This window comes from Megalops cyprinoides, chromosome 11, assembly GCF_013368585.1.
Source record: "Megalops cyprinoides isolate fMegCyp1 chromosome 11, fMegCyp1.pri, whole genome shotgun sequence".
Classification (NCBI taxonomy): domain Eukaryota; kingdom Metazoa; phylum Chordata; class Actinopteri; order Elopiformes; family Megalopidae; genus Megalops; species Megalops cyprinoides.
The window spans coordinates 36431804-36445482 of NC_050593.1; the positions used below are offsets into that span (position 1 = coordinate 36431804).

A 13679-nucleotide genomic window follows, 5' to 3' on the forward strand; every position below is an offset into this window, starting at 1 on the left:
TTCAGACGTTATTTAGAGTTAACGGAGTCCTGCACAGCATCACAAATCATAACCCTCCAGGACACCTACTAGGTACACTACAGTTAGTAATATATGGAACAAATATACGGGCAGAACAAAATGGTACCGGCTACTATGTCAAAAAGACCACTTCTATGAATTACTCAATTCAAACCTCTGTAAGAAGAAAGATGGGAAGCGGGAAAGCTCTTAGGCGTAACCGCGCAACTCCGTCCACATGTAAATAAATGAGTTTTATTTTCTAATTTTGTACTTCATACCTATGACAGGACAGAGTAAGCTTTACTGGGAGGTTCCTCGCAATGAGACTGGTGTCGTGCGTAAAAGTAACAACAACAAAAAAAAACTAAATGAAAACTTTTTTCTTTAAATCATGGTATATTGAGCACATAGAAATACATGTACTAAATGTTAGCAATTTACAATAAATTTAAAGACGGGTAATTCCGATATGAGAGGGCTAACACGATATAACCACGTAACCACTGAATTACGCGCCCGGATACTTTAATGGGAGCCACCTTCATCAACTGTCTGTGAGTGTCACCGCCACAACTGCAATCAACTGTCTGTGAGTGTCACCGCCACAACTGCAATCAACTGTCAAAAACTTCTTCCTGCATCTATTCTGGACATCAAAACTGCGCCGCAACTGCGCAGGTTCACCGATCCCTACGTGATCGGGATGGGGTCACATTCTTGCATGTTCCCGCTGTCACCCCGTCCGGACGGTATGACGATCTACGCAATGATGGTGCCCAGGACCACGTCGAATGACGACTTCTATCTGACCAGTTCAACTTTAAGAAAACTAACTTTTACTTCAAGTGTTATATTAAGGTGTGCGAGGGCCGTGATCGTGAAACTGTGGCATTCTTCACCACCGCCCCTGCGATCGCTTACCCTACAGAAAGCAGTTGACATGTGTAGCACAAAACTAATGTGATTCTCCCGAAGTTTTCAAAACTTACCTTTCTCTTGCAAAGAAGTATTCACCTCTTCATCTCTGCTAACTTGCGTGATTATTGAAGAGGACGGGTGGTCCATTAGCTCCGTAAGTCCAGTATAACTGCAGCTTTAAGTATTTTCTTGTTAATCTAGTTTGCTAGCTATCTAGCTACGTTTAAATACAGGTTTTTAGAAAAAGATTAATAACCGCGACCGTTAAATATAAACATCATGTTACCATAAATATACAAAAACGATCCCAAGGCAAAATTATAACACGAGACAAATGCAAATTAAATATGAATAAAAAATATTAAAAGGGGGAGTTTCTTGTTGATAACTTTGTTACAACATGGAGTTCGGCTCTGCTCTGAATTTCAAGATACAAACATGGAACTTGACCGTTTCAAGGCTTCCCCTCCTCTTAAAGCGGCAATGAAAACTCCGCAAATCCGAAGCGGCGCACCTTCTCAGAACTGAATCTAATCCGTATAGGGTGGAGTATATGATCCTTAAATATATCGTCGGGTCAGGGTGTTTGGTTGAACAATCACACAGAATGTGGCATAAATAAATGATTGAGTTAATGATTTAAAGTAAATATTAAGAAATATGTTTTATATCAAAACACTGAGAGGTTATGCCTAAAACCGATTTTTCCGCATTTACTAAATTGCGTGAAGACATTGAATTAAGATCAAGTAACGCACGTTTAAACTTAATGCAGGCGTCGAATTTCAACGTGCTATTAATGACTTACAACTTGCCTGTGTGTTACTAAATACAGACTTTGCTGGATGTGGTTTCTGCCATGAGAGCGGCGCGCATGTGCGGGCCCTGATGGTTGAGCACGTTCGTACCACTGGTTTCCCGTGCTGCACTTCACAACGCGTGTGCAGCCCACTTCAGCCAGTTTGCAGCTATAATGATCCGTTTCAGCTGGGGCGGCATGGACCCGCCACCCTGGCGCACATGGCAGAACAGGCCGCGGCAGAATGCGCGCAGGGCCCGCGGCAGACGGCCGCAGGAAGCCGCACACAATGCGGCCATTGACGGCCAGCTCCGGCTCAGTGTCAGTGACGCAGCGGCCCATTGAAAGACACCGGGCACCGTTTCGCCACACGCGTCTCACTGCTGCATCATCAGGGGTTGTAATCTAATTGTGGTTAATGGACAGCGCCATCAGCCTGCTGGCTTTGGCTTGACTAAAGACATTTGCATCACAAACATCAAGGTGTATGTAGTCCATTATTAAAGTGTTAGAGGTTCGATTTCAGCGTCATGGCATACAGTTACCCTACAATAAACCCCCTTGGAATGCGTGTGTAATGATAGTTTGCCGAATGCTAATGTAGGCAAATTTTACAAAGTGAAAGTGATTTTGCTTTCTTTTAGCGGTACAAACCCCCTATTTTAGCTTATGTCTCTGCCTTAGTAACTTGTGTGTTATATATATATATATATATATATATATATTTTAGAAACCACAGGGGTTTTACCTTCTAGGTGCAGCCTACTTTGACCAAGCTTTCGGTTCTCTACAAGTGGGGCCCACATGTATTACATCAGCAAATCGCCACGGCGCCAACGTTACTCTTATTATTTTTGAACAGGAAATATCTGCTTCTAGAAGAAAGTACACGGTGTGATCGGGCGATATGTCTGCACTGTCTCTGCGATACATTGCCCGTTTAAGACACATAAAAAACAGTGCGCAAACAAGTTTTCGAAGATCTGTCCGCTTTTCTCGATGCGGATTTATTCTCTCTTTTCTAAGACCGTGTTTTGCGTTAATTTGCCAAGAGCGATCGCGTAACCTTCACTTTGAAACAGCTGTGTGTTTGACGGGAATCTGTAGCGACAGAAACGCCTGATGCATCGTATAAACCTACGATCAAAAAGTTGTGCCAAACTTTCCTACGAACTTTCTTCTCGCCAGTGAGGAAGAGCGAACGCGGGGAGCCTTGAAACTGCCCGCAGTAGAAAGGAGGCTAGGGAGAGTCACCAAAGTTTGCGAACTCTGGCAACTTGATTAGCCAGCTAGCATTAGTATTCATAGCGAACTATGCGCAGCAGTGCACCGAAAATGCGCAGTTTAGATCTGGAACAAGGCAACCACACACTGTCGGGTGGACTCAATCGTTTTATCGTGCCACGGCCTTTCACGCAAAAGACACCCTCGTAAACAGATACATGAATACATACCAAGATATTTTTTTTCGAAATATGTATTAACTATATGTCTATATAAGCACACTTTAACAATGAATTTTTACTTATAATAGTACTGTACTACCACAGCGCACGCACACCCACATTAGCAGCGTCTGTAGAACAACATCTAACTCACTACCCTGCAGTTAGCGCTTTAGATACAACTACGGATCGGAGAGGGGCTTAGGAGACGAACCGAGGTGGTGTGCTCTACCCTGTTACCGATGGAGGGCGCTACTAGATTAGGCCGCGTAGAACATAAAGTACATAAAGTATCAGACGCCAAAATTAGAGTGTGGATCCCATGTCTAAGACCGTAGGCCAGAGGGGAAAGTTAAATTATTCAACATAACAGCCAATAAAAAAATTTTGCATCGGTGTCATAAGTATTGTATTAATTCTTTGTAATGATGGAATAAAACTGCATTAAGTATGTATATTCGCCATGCAAATTTGATTTTTGAATATTTAACCATTAGATCACGAACGTTTGGATCAATGCTGAAATATCTTCTTTGTTCATTAATAGCAATGAAAAAATATAGTCTATGCTTTCTCATCAATATTATATAGACATAGGGAGATAACAGCAAATACACAGAGCACAAGAATGCTGTATAAATAAGTGTTCATTGATATTACAAATATTTCTATCTGAAAGTGAGTGGATGCAGATCTTTCTACAGTGAGTCATTCATTGCACAGAAAGAGAAGTAGTGTCACTTTGTGGAAAGAGCATCAGTCTTTGATAATGTATGGGTATTTTATCTTGGAAGCTATATTTAAATATCAGATTAATAATCTCTGAAAATTTACATTATTACTGCATTTAAGTGTGCATATTTCTGTGATTTATGGTGAGTTGCCTTTATGCTTCCCTTATTCTCAATAGTTTCAATTCATGTCCAAAGCAATTTCCTTTTCGGATTAATAAAGTACTATCCTATCTTTATTTTATCTTATGTCCATCTGTATAAATGCATGGTATGTAAAAATGCAAGATAAGGAAGGTTTACCATGAAGCTCAGACAGGCTGTTTGCCCTTCTGGAAATTAATATGAAGACTAAAACATGTCCACTTTAATAGTAACATGAAGAACGTATGTTACACCCAAATAGATGTCCAGATTGCTTTTGAAAATTAGCTGGAGTTTATACTTGCGTATGACTGAAAACATAGGGAATGAATGTGAGAAAGAATATTTTATGAGAAAAAGAATATTTTGTGAGAAAGAGTATTTTATTAAATAATGAAGATGTAGTGGGAAAGAAAGTACAGAGCTGTCTGATACCGTAGGCCTTCCTCATGTGGGTACCCACAAAGTCAATAACAAGGTGTCACCTCTCCATACTCACAAACGCCGGTCCACAGATGCAGAATGACGTAGGAGAGGAGCATGTGTTAAACAGGGTACAATGGGCCAGTCTCAAGTGTACTCGTGTGCATGACATTCTCTAAACAGCGAAAAGCAAAACAATTTTCCACGAGGAACAGGAGGCCAGTGTGCAGAGTCAAACACATTCAATACTGAACTGGCAATCTAGGGGGGGAAAACAAACACGGCAACCCAGCGCTGACGCGCTGTGAGAGAGGGGCCCTGAGAAAACGGCGCTGTTGTGCTGCATGTGGTAGAGAGGGGCCCTGAGAAAACGGCGCTGTTGTGCTGCATGTGGTGCAGTGTGTAAGCCTCAATCGGCCGGTCTGCCTGTCGCTGTGGCTGGTGCTCAGTGCGGTGAGGAAGGTCGAGAGGGACAGATGGACAGACAGATGGACAGACGGAGGGAGCACCAGGAGCATCCAGGGGAGAGAGGGAAGGGGTGCCTCCTCTTTCCGCCCTATAGAACGTCCACACGCGCAAAGGACTGGTCTGTCCCGAGGTTGTTCTCCACGAAGACCTCGTACTTCCCTGCGTCAGACAGCTGTGCGTTTTTGATGGTGAGGATGGTGGTGGTGTCCCCTATGTCATAGAACACTCTGAAAAACATTCACGAGTAATCACGAGAGGTTAGCAAACACAAACAGCAAAAACAAGGTGAATTATAAGGTGCACTCAGGTAATTGGCTTCTTTACACGCACAAGGTTTTTCTGACTCGTTTGCCTGTCCCCACGGGCTGGATTTTGTCCACAGAGGTGGCGTCAGACCCTGCCCGTCGCTGCTGGACGCTTAGTGAAAGGGAAGCCTACCTGTCATCCTCCTCAATGTCGTCCCCATCCTTGAGCCAGCCGACGTCGGGAGGCGGCTCTCCGCTGATCCCTGCCTTTAGCGTGACCGTGGCGCCCTTCACCACCTTGACATTGTCTGGGCCCTTCGCAATCTTAGCCGGCACTGCAGGAACAAACCCCTGCCGTTTCAAACAGAGTCACAAACCAGAGCTCTCTGAGAGCAGGTGATGTGCATACGCACCCTCCACGATGATGCAGGCCGAGTCGGACGTCGCCCCAAAGGTGTTCTTGACGCTGACAGTGTACCTGCCCAGGTCCGCCAGCACGCCATCGCGCACTACCAGGGCCACCACGTCCGGATCCTCGAACACGTAGCGGTACTTGGGCCCATCCTTCAGCTCCTTGCTGTCCTTGGCCCAGATGATGAAGGGGTCGGGGAAGGCGCTGACCCGGCACTCCAGCTTGGCGGCGCTGCCCTCCAGCAGAACCACATCCTTCAGCGGCTGCAGGATCTTGGGGGGGCCCTTCTCCCGCAGCTCCTTCCGGGACCTGGCAGACAGCCGGACAGCGTCAGTGTGAGGGGCGGGGGGGCAGAGCCAGGCTCCGCTGACCTCAGCGCGGCACACGGATGGGCGTGGTCAGAACGCTAATGGCGAGGACGCAGAGACACCTGTGCAGCACCTGTGCCCGCGGTACGAGGCCTGGATTCGAATGGCCGCCTCTTGCACCTGGGGGTCCTGAATGTTGATGGTGCAGCCGGGAGGGGGGGCGGTCTTCGCGGCGGACATCTGTGAGGACAGAAAGGAAGTGACCTCGTGCTGCGCCCTGCTGGCTAACAGCCCATAGAATAGAGGGAATTCTCAGAGTGAGAAATGATAACATGACAATTTGCATCTGAGCTTGCATACCCTTCTCAAATGTATCTATAGCTTTTGAACAGAAAATATCACATATTGACGCAATTATTGCAGATGTTTACCCAATTACATGCAATGCCTCAAGCCATAAGGAAATATTTCAGCACTGCATGGAACAACAATGGCTAGTTTCACAAAGAGCAAAGAAAAACAATGAGAACTAGATCAAATAAAAACAGTCAGACATTGTCCCCTAACTTGTAAAGTATTTCAGATAATTATGCTATTTTAGAGCTTCGAACTTCATTAAACAATACAATCAACACTATTAGTAAAGGTATTACATGTGTTTTACCTATTTGCAGGCCTAGACATTTTATCCCCCTTGGATCAGAATCTCCACTCTAAAGCGTGTAGCCAGCATCTCTTTCACTCTGCAATGAGAGGAATGAAGTCTCTTACCCTGGAGAGGGTCCTGGGTCGTCCTCTCGCCCTGGATGTTGCAGACTGCGGTGGCTGCCTCCCCTTTGGGTGCGGTTTTATACTTGGGCACCCACAGGGCCTTCCTCTGGCCCACAGAGCCGGGGGGGTAAAGCCTGCACATTCCACAGGAGCACCTGCCCTTCTTTGGACCCCCCCCAATGGCTCCACATGGGGAGGGTCGATAAAAGATGTGCTCCCCTCCCGCCCTGTGAGGCTGCCAGCATGGCCTTATATAGTCCCCCCTCCAATACCCCAGAGGAGTTTTGGGGGCACTTACAGCGGGCAAAGGCCCTTCCCTGGGATGCCAAAGGAGGGGGTGAAACAGGAGCACTCCCCAGAGAGGACCCTGGCAGGTGGGCCTCATTATCGTCATGGAGACGAGTTGGTGGGCCTCATTATCACCATGGAGACGAGTGGGTGGGCCTCAGTTAGTACGGTACACAGTGTGCCATGTGGCCTGCTTCCAGCTGAGGGGATCCTCCTGGACTCCGTCCACACTGTACCCAGAGAACTCCTCACTGTACACACAGCACATTACCTCATTGCTGTTCCTGCCCGTTTCCCCGGGAGTAGGACGTACCCCGGATGCATTAGGATGGCTGTTGGGTGGATTGGCGTAAGATTCAGTGCATGTAATGCATGAATGCTCTGGTCATGGCCCCATATAGAAAATGTGTGCGTGTTTTATCTGTACGATAAATACACACAGAAAATTAAATACGGTGTAAACGAATCGAATAAAACCAACCTAATCTGACACATAATAGAATGCACTGAAATATAGCAGCACACTTGCATGTGTTACAGTGTCACAGTCAGTTTCATTATGTCAAAATCCACGTGAATCAGTTTTGGGTGGAGCCGTTCCTGCAGCATTGCTGAAGTACCACTGGGGTAGGACTTCAACTCTTACACTTTAACATTGATGAATGCTCTCTACTAAAAGCATATCTGACAATAATGATTTATTATGTGTTATAAGATTTATGTGTCTGATTGAGCAAGACTTCAGTGATCCAGGATCTGTCAGAGCGGGAGCTTTTGCGAAAGAGAGCTAATTGGACCTCGCCAGGAAAAGCTGGATAATGTTACCCACAGTAATGTTACCCCGGATATACTAGAATACATAAAAGTGGTCCTCAGGAGGCAACGTCAGATTGTTTGCTGCCATCTGCTGTATTAATGGTCTTTGTTGTACTTTCCGCTTTAGACTGGTATGTAGCTCTCCAGCCTGTCTCAATGTCACACTTGTGTTGACTTCAAAGACTGCAGACAACGTTGCAACTATAACAATACAATGACCTTTCTAGTATCTTCTAAAGAGGCCAGCAGACTTCATGCTGGAGGTCACACTGTCCTGGTGATGTGTGTTAACATAAAAGTAACATATTTTTGGCCAATAATGCTGGCATTATGGTTTGGAATAGGTGAGGAAAGAAAAATCACTGCATCCCTCTGTCTGCCCATACATATTTCATGCACATTTCATATTTCACACAGCTGTACTGTAAACATCCACACATCATTGGTACATTTATCATCAGCCAAGTGTCACACATTTCGGAAAACAGATGTTCAGCTTAATGAAGACAAAATCACACAGAATCCTCACAGAGTCCCAGACGACAGGATGTAGTTTGTCATATTTTCTTTATTATGATTCTCTGTTCTCAGCTATCATGCCTTTGATCCACACCAGAGTTAAATGAGTAATTCCACAAAGTTGTAAAAGGTTCCAGAGTCATAACCGATTCTTACCAATAAATAAATAAATAAACAAAACAAACCACTGGAAACAACACTTTACAGACGACTCGAAACGGACCGTCACTGCTGTGAATTTACAAACCACCAGCTCCTGTTCGTGGCTCCCGAGTGTAGCGGGTGGCGGGCAGGTAGGCCGGCTCCCAGGTACTGCGCCACAAAGGGCGACACCTTAACTGCGAGAGTGTCTTTTACAAACCCGAGAGTTTCACATATATAAACTTCCCCCCTCCCAATCCTTGTTGATTCACCCATTCAAATATACAAAAATTGCATGGCCTTCACTGGGAGCCGGCCTGTACCATCAGGCCTACGTCAGCAGGGCTACGATGTCAGAACACTTGGAACCAGCGGCAGGAGCCAGAGAGAAGGGGGGGGGTCAGGGGCATGTACTCTATTGTAGCTACAGAGTACTGCATGTGGAGACATGGCAGTGTTTGTGGGTAATGCATGTCTGTACTCTGAGAAGCAGCAACAGGTGAAGCAGCTCAGCCTAGGCACCGTGCACGCCCGCATCTCAGCCAATCACAGAGGCCTGTCTCCATTCGGCTCCGCCTGCTTAAAACCAAACGCATTTCCTCACGTTTTTACTGACGCTGAGCTGTTCAGAAACTACCTTTGACTTCAGTAACATTTACATTCACTCCTAGGGCATCTGGTATATATATACAGTCAATGTATTTAAAAAAAAAAAAAAAAAAAAAACGTATGTGGGCTTTTCCCATCTAAACAACAATGCCTGTGTGAAATATCTTCAGGATATTATCATTTGTAACAAATACTGTCACTTTTAAAGAACAGACCAAGTTTACTCAATAAGCAAGGAGCACAACAACAGTTTTGTAATAGAATCAGTGGCTCTATGACTCAGTGCCAAACACACGGGCCGTAACACAAGCGACTACTGAACATTCTCACACTCGACCACAACGTCGATTTACACGTCCAAGAAGACTTTTGTAAACAGTCTATTGTCAAAAAAAAAACCTCACTGATGCAATTTTAGAATAAAAGGGAATTTTACAATCAACTAGAGTACCCATGTTAGTGTTGTCATTTACCTCCAACATGTCATTAAAAGCACAACACACCTACACAATCAAACCTTTATTATGTGTTGTGTCCAACATCAATCCTAATGGTGTTCATGTATTTGTAAAATACATTCTTTAAAAAACAACTTGAAATAAAACAGAAATACATTTCTTTTCAATTTCAATAATTAAATGAAAAATAACCTCAATTTCAATTCATTCCAATTTCAAGATAATTATTATGTAGTCACTGTCTTTATATGTAGTTGTAGTTTTTTTTGCTTTGCTCTATGCAAGTTCACCACACTAGTCTTCTAAAACAAATAAAAACTGTGCCATATTGCTTTTTACAATCAATTTCAAAACCCAGTAAATCAAAGCAAATCCAAATAATTTGTATTATCTGAAGTATATTACGCTGACAGAGAGATCATTTCCTTCAAAATTTGTTGCTTTGTCACACAATACTCACCAGTGTTCATCAGCTCCTTCAATAGTCTGTCATAAAACAAATTAGGTTAAAAACTCTGAAATTATTAAATTATTATACATATTTCTTGGAGGCTGCCCTTTTCCTTTGAATCCCAGTAAGCACTTCACACGGTATTATGTGAAGCCATTGCCATGCTTACAAGGCAAATGGTTTCTGTCAGAGACGCCGCTATGGGGAAGAGCCACACATGGCCAGACATGCTTGGAAAATGGATTAGTGTCAGGGCAAAATCTCTGTATGGAGAGATAACACTTTTTCATGAATTCCTCACAATCTCTGGGTACTGGGTTTAGGTACAGGCAATTAAAAAAGGTCAGCTAACCCCCAATCCCTTAAAGGGTGATCTCTGTATACCTACAGGTATACAGTTGCATCATAGGGCCCAGGGAACAGAAAGAGCTGAACTGTGAGGCAGGAGAGGGGCCCTCCTTCATCAGAACAGCATGCTCTGGGGACCTGTTCAGCCAATCACTTAATCCGGTGTAAAAACAGGCCAGGCAGCCTCCCTCCCATCTCAAACGGCCATAACGCTTACAGCACAGCCGCCACGAGTATGTCTCTTTAACGGTCTATTCAGCAGAACTTGGTATTATAGAGAAGAACAAAGTCACTTCAAACTAATCTAACCTGGAGTGGCTTTCATTCTTTCTTCTTAGCTCTGAGCAGTCTTTACTGACTGTTGTGTATATACCAGTGATATGACTGTGGCAGACAGACATAACTTCTGTCTATAAGCAGCTGTCTGCAAAAGAGGTCAATTCGAGTTTCAGATGTAGAGTTGGCAGTCCTTACAGAAAGGTTCTGTTCAAATGTCCGTTTTATGTCATGCAGTGCAATATGGCCACTGAGCAGCAGTGAGAGTCTCCTTCTTTAGTTTCACATTTCCTGTCGAATCCGGTTATATGCGGTCATATCCGGTTGGCATTCAAGTGGGCCTGTGGATCAGCAGGATTCTGACCATAATGCATTCAAATATCAGCCACTATTTCATGCCAGATGACTCAATCATTAACATTACATTTCTGAATAAGCATTTATTTCAAGTCCTCAAATGTTCAGTCTTTTCTGCAGTACCACTGGTTCATCCCCTCTTACATCTTCATAATAACAGACACAAACCCTTTTCGCCCTGTACCCCAGTGGACAGTTACTGTATGCACACCCTATCCCATCTACTCTGACATTTGTCAGCCATCAGGACACCCAATTTATACTGATAATTACCGCCAAAATAGTTACTAGTGATAAGAGAACATAACCCAGCTCATATAAAGTAGAACTGAAAGGCATACACTGTATATCTCCACAAATATGAAGCTCCCAGCTGAGAAATGGGAAAAGCTGCAAAACTCCACACTCAGATTACACTGTGGCCAGCAATGTTCGATCTAGATTTCTGAGTGTTAAAGGAAAGATCTTCAGCAGAGACCGCAATGTCTCAAACCGTAATTGGCCAGCAGTCTCCAGCCCTCTAACCAGAGCCCACTGGCCATGACGATCAGTAAAGCAGGACACACTGGAATTAAGAACAGGGGAAGAGAGGTGTGGAGGGGAGCAGGATCAGGGTGACAGCTCAGAGCACAGAGGCACTGAGCATGCTCTGTCAGACGGTCCATGAGGTATTTGCTATGAAATCCACTCTGTTTTTGTCTTGTTGCAGAAGCGAGTTTTCCGCAGTGACGTGGGCGTGGCTGGCTGCTGACCCTGGGGGGGAGCTGGGGGGGGTTCGTCCACATGCACAGCCTCCCTGCCCCGCCCGGGGGGGTGGGGGGGGAGACGACACCATAGCCCTGGGTCCCAGAGCGAGAGGTGTTGGTGGTGGGGGGGCTGCGCCACCCGCTCCTGCCTCCTGGAGACCCTGGGACGCCCCACCTGCACCAGCCAGCCCACCTGCTCCTGCCGTGGCTGCGCTCACTGGGTGACGGGCGTGGCGGGCGAGGTGGGCGAGGTGGGCGACTGCGGGGAACTCTGATAGGAGCGCAGCAGGACCTTGTGCTTGGTGGCGACCTCAGAGCGGCGGCGCTGGTGCTCCACCAGGAACTCCTTGAGCCGCGTGGTGGTGAAGGTGAGGGTCTGCCGCCGCAGCTTCATCAGGTAGGCGTCCTGCAGCCACGAGTTGCTGAAGCAGTCCTTGATGGTCGGACGAGCCCTGAAACCCAATGCACCAGTCAGCACGCGCAGCAGAGACCAGGAACCGCAGGATCACGCTTTAAACATGCTCTAACACCGAAAGACACTGGGTGTGGGCAGCAGTGTGGCATGGTGGCAAGGAGCAGGGCTCGTAACTGAAAGGTTGCAGGTTCGATTCCGCTGTACCCCTGGGAAAGGTGCTTAACCCTGCATTGCTTCAGTAAATATCCAACTCTATAAATGGGTACCACGTAAAACTGTAATCTATCTATGTTGCTCTGCTAAATGACAGTAATGTCATGTAATTTTACATTTACATTTATTCATTTGGCAGATGCTTTTATCCAAAGGTTACAGTTCTTTACAATGTTGTCCATTTATACAGCTGGATATTTACTGAGGCAATTGTGGGTTAAGTACCTTGCCCAAGGGTACTTAAGCAGCAGTGTCCCAGCGGGGATCAAACCAGCAACCTTTCGGTTACGAGTCCTGCTCCTTAACCACTATGCTACACTGCCGCCCATGTAATGTTCTCAGTTGAAGGGTATAAAATGGCAAGCCAATCAGAGAGCATGTATGGGGATACACTGAGGGGCCTTGCAAGGTAGTCTCTGCTGGCACTGAGGCTGGACTCACCAGGGGTAGCTACACAGGATCTTCCTCAGGAACAGAGAGGCACTTTGGGATACGTTTGGGTAGAGCTTGCTGAGGTCAAACTTGGCCGCCTGGATTTTGGTCTCTGTGTCCTGTGGGTCAGGCTCCAGGAAGGGCAGTCTTCCACTGAGCCTGAACAGAGGATACAACAAGCCGTTCAGCGAGGTCACCTCCTCCAACTCCCGCTGACGGGGAAAGCCACCGCGAGGCAGAGCAGCAGAAAAGGGAATTTTTGTGGCTTTTTATGCAGTGGTTGATTTTCTGTCCTGACCAGAGGAAAGGCATTGTGGAAGCCGCGGTGGGTAAGAGCTACTCACATGATGTAGGTCAGAACCCCGACGCTCCACATGTCCGCAGGGGGGCCAACCACATCCCCTTTCAGCATTTCGGGAGCTTTTGCAGAAGCCGCACGAAGTGTTGGGGGAATTTTAAAAATACATGTGAAACACAGCCATTCAGAAAGACAGAAGGAACAACAGAGATAAAACATACATCACACATCAGATCAAACTGCTTCATGCAACCCCATTCTCTGAGACAGAAACAGATTCACTAACAATTTTGTTGAAGCCCACATAACACATGTTGAATAACCTGAAATAACAGCAGGCTAAATGAAATAATTAAACCAAGGCTATTTAACACTGCCGTAGTGCTTTAAATGTTATATACAGGAGTGGGCAAGCATTGCAGCCACATGTGCTAATGTACAAAACACGTACAACGCGAATAGCTCAATGTTGTGATGCAGCAGTAACACTGTGCTTTCTGGAAACATGAGAAGGCTTAATGAGGTTATATTTATTGCGTTACCACTAATCTACTACATTGTGTGTCCTTTTTTCTAATCAGTTACCATTTAAAACAATCGCCTCTATAACCCCCAACAGGTGAAAGAATCATTCATCTATGACCT

The 13679-nt window shown here is 45.5% G+C and overlaps 3 protein-coding genes across 5 annotated transcripts in view; all 3 read right to left on the bottom strand.

Moving 5' to 3' along the window:
- The window catches only part of ctdsp1 (CTD (carboxy-terminal domain, RNA polymerase II, polypeptide A) small phosphatase 1), a 22223-nt gene extending 20905 nt beyond the window's left edge, over positions 1 to 1318 (bottom strand). Inside the window, exon 1 of the mRNA XM_036541462.1 lies at positions 993 to 1318. Coding sequence (XP_036397355.1) covers positions 993 to 1068 — 76 coding nt within the window. The 5' untranslated portion in view covers positions 1069 to 1318. The remainder of the gene's footprint in view (positions 1 to 992) is intronic.
- A 3365-nt stretch (positions 1319 to 4683) lies between these two features.
- On the bottom strand, positions 4684 to 6870 carry LOC118786297 (SPEG neighbor protein-like). Of its 2 annotated transcripts, none has more exons than XM_036541430.1 (5): positions 6668 to 6870; positions 6030 to 6180; positions 5590 to 5897; positions 5370 to 5511; positions 4684 to 5158 (listed from the first exon to the last, which is right to left on the bottom strand). In XM_036541430.1, exons 1-5 carry the CDS (start codon positions 6807 to 6809, stop codon positions 5020 to 5022), a joined length of 882 nt encoding a protein of 293 aa, XP_036397323.1. In that variant the 5' UTR covers positions 6810 to 6870; the 3' UTR covers positions 4684 to 5019. The 2 variants fall into 2 exon arrangements, with proteins under 2 accessions (XP_036397323.1, XP_036397324.1); XM_036541431.1 differs by having other exon boundaries at positions 6030 to 6136; positions 6668 to 6728.
- Positions 6871 to 8321: 1451 nt separating this feature from the next.
- LOC118785509 (striated muscle-specific serine/threonine-protein kinase-like) overlaps positions 8322 to 13679 on the bottom strand; it is a 77020-nt gene continuing 71662 nt past the window's right edge. For both annotated transcript variants that reach the window (XM_036540210.1, XM_036540211.1), the window contains 3 exons: positions 13081 to 13156; positions 12746 to 12895; positions 8322 to 12128 (listed from right to left, as the gene is read on the bottom strand). In XM_036540210.1, the coding sequence (XP_036396103.1) occupies positions 11891 to 12128; positions 12746 to 12895; positions 13081 to 13156 (464 nt within the window). In that variant the 3' untranslated portion in view covers positions 8322 to 11890. The remainder of the gene's footprint in view (positions 12129 to 12745; positions 12896 to 13080; positions 13157 to 13679) is intronic.

Coding starts and splice junctions, on each gene's coding strand:
- LOC118786297 (XM_036541430.1), bottom strand. CDS start 6,809: ATGTGCAGGCTTTACCCCCCCGGCTCTGTGGGCCAGAGGAAGGCCCTG. Junction 5,898..6,029: donor GCCTCGTACCGCGGGCACAG/GTGCTGCACAGG, acceptor GCTGTCTGCCAG/GTCCCGGAAGGAGCTGCGGG. Junction 5,512..5,589: donor GGCCTGCATCATCGTGGAGG/GTGCGTATGCAC, acceptor TTGTTCCTGCAG/TGCCGGCTAAGATTGCGAAG.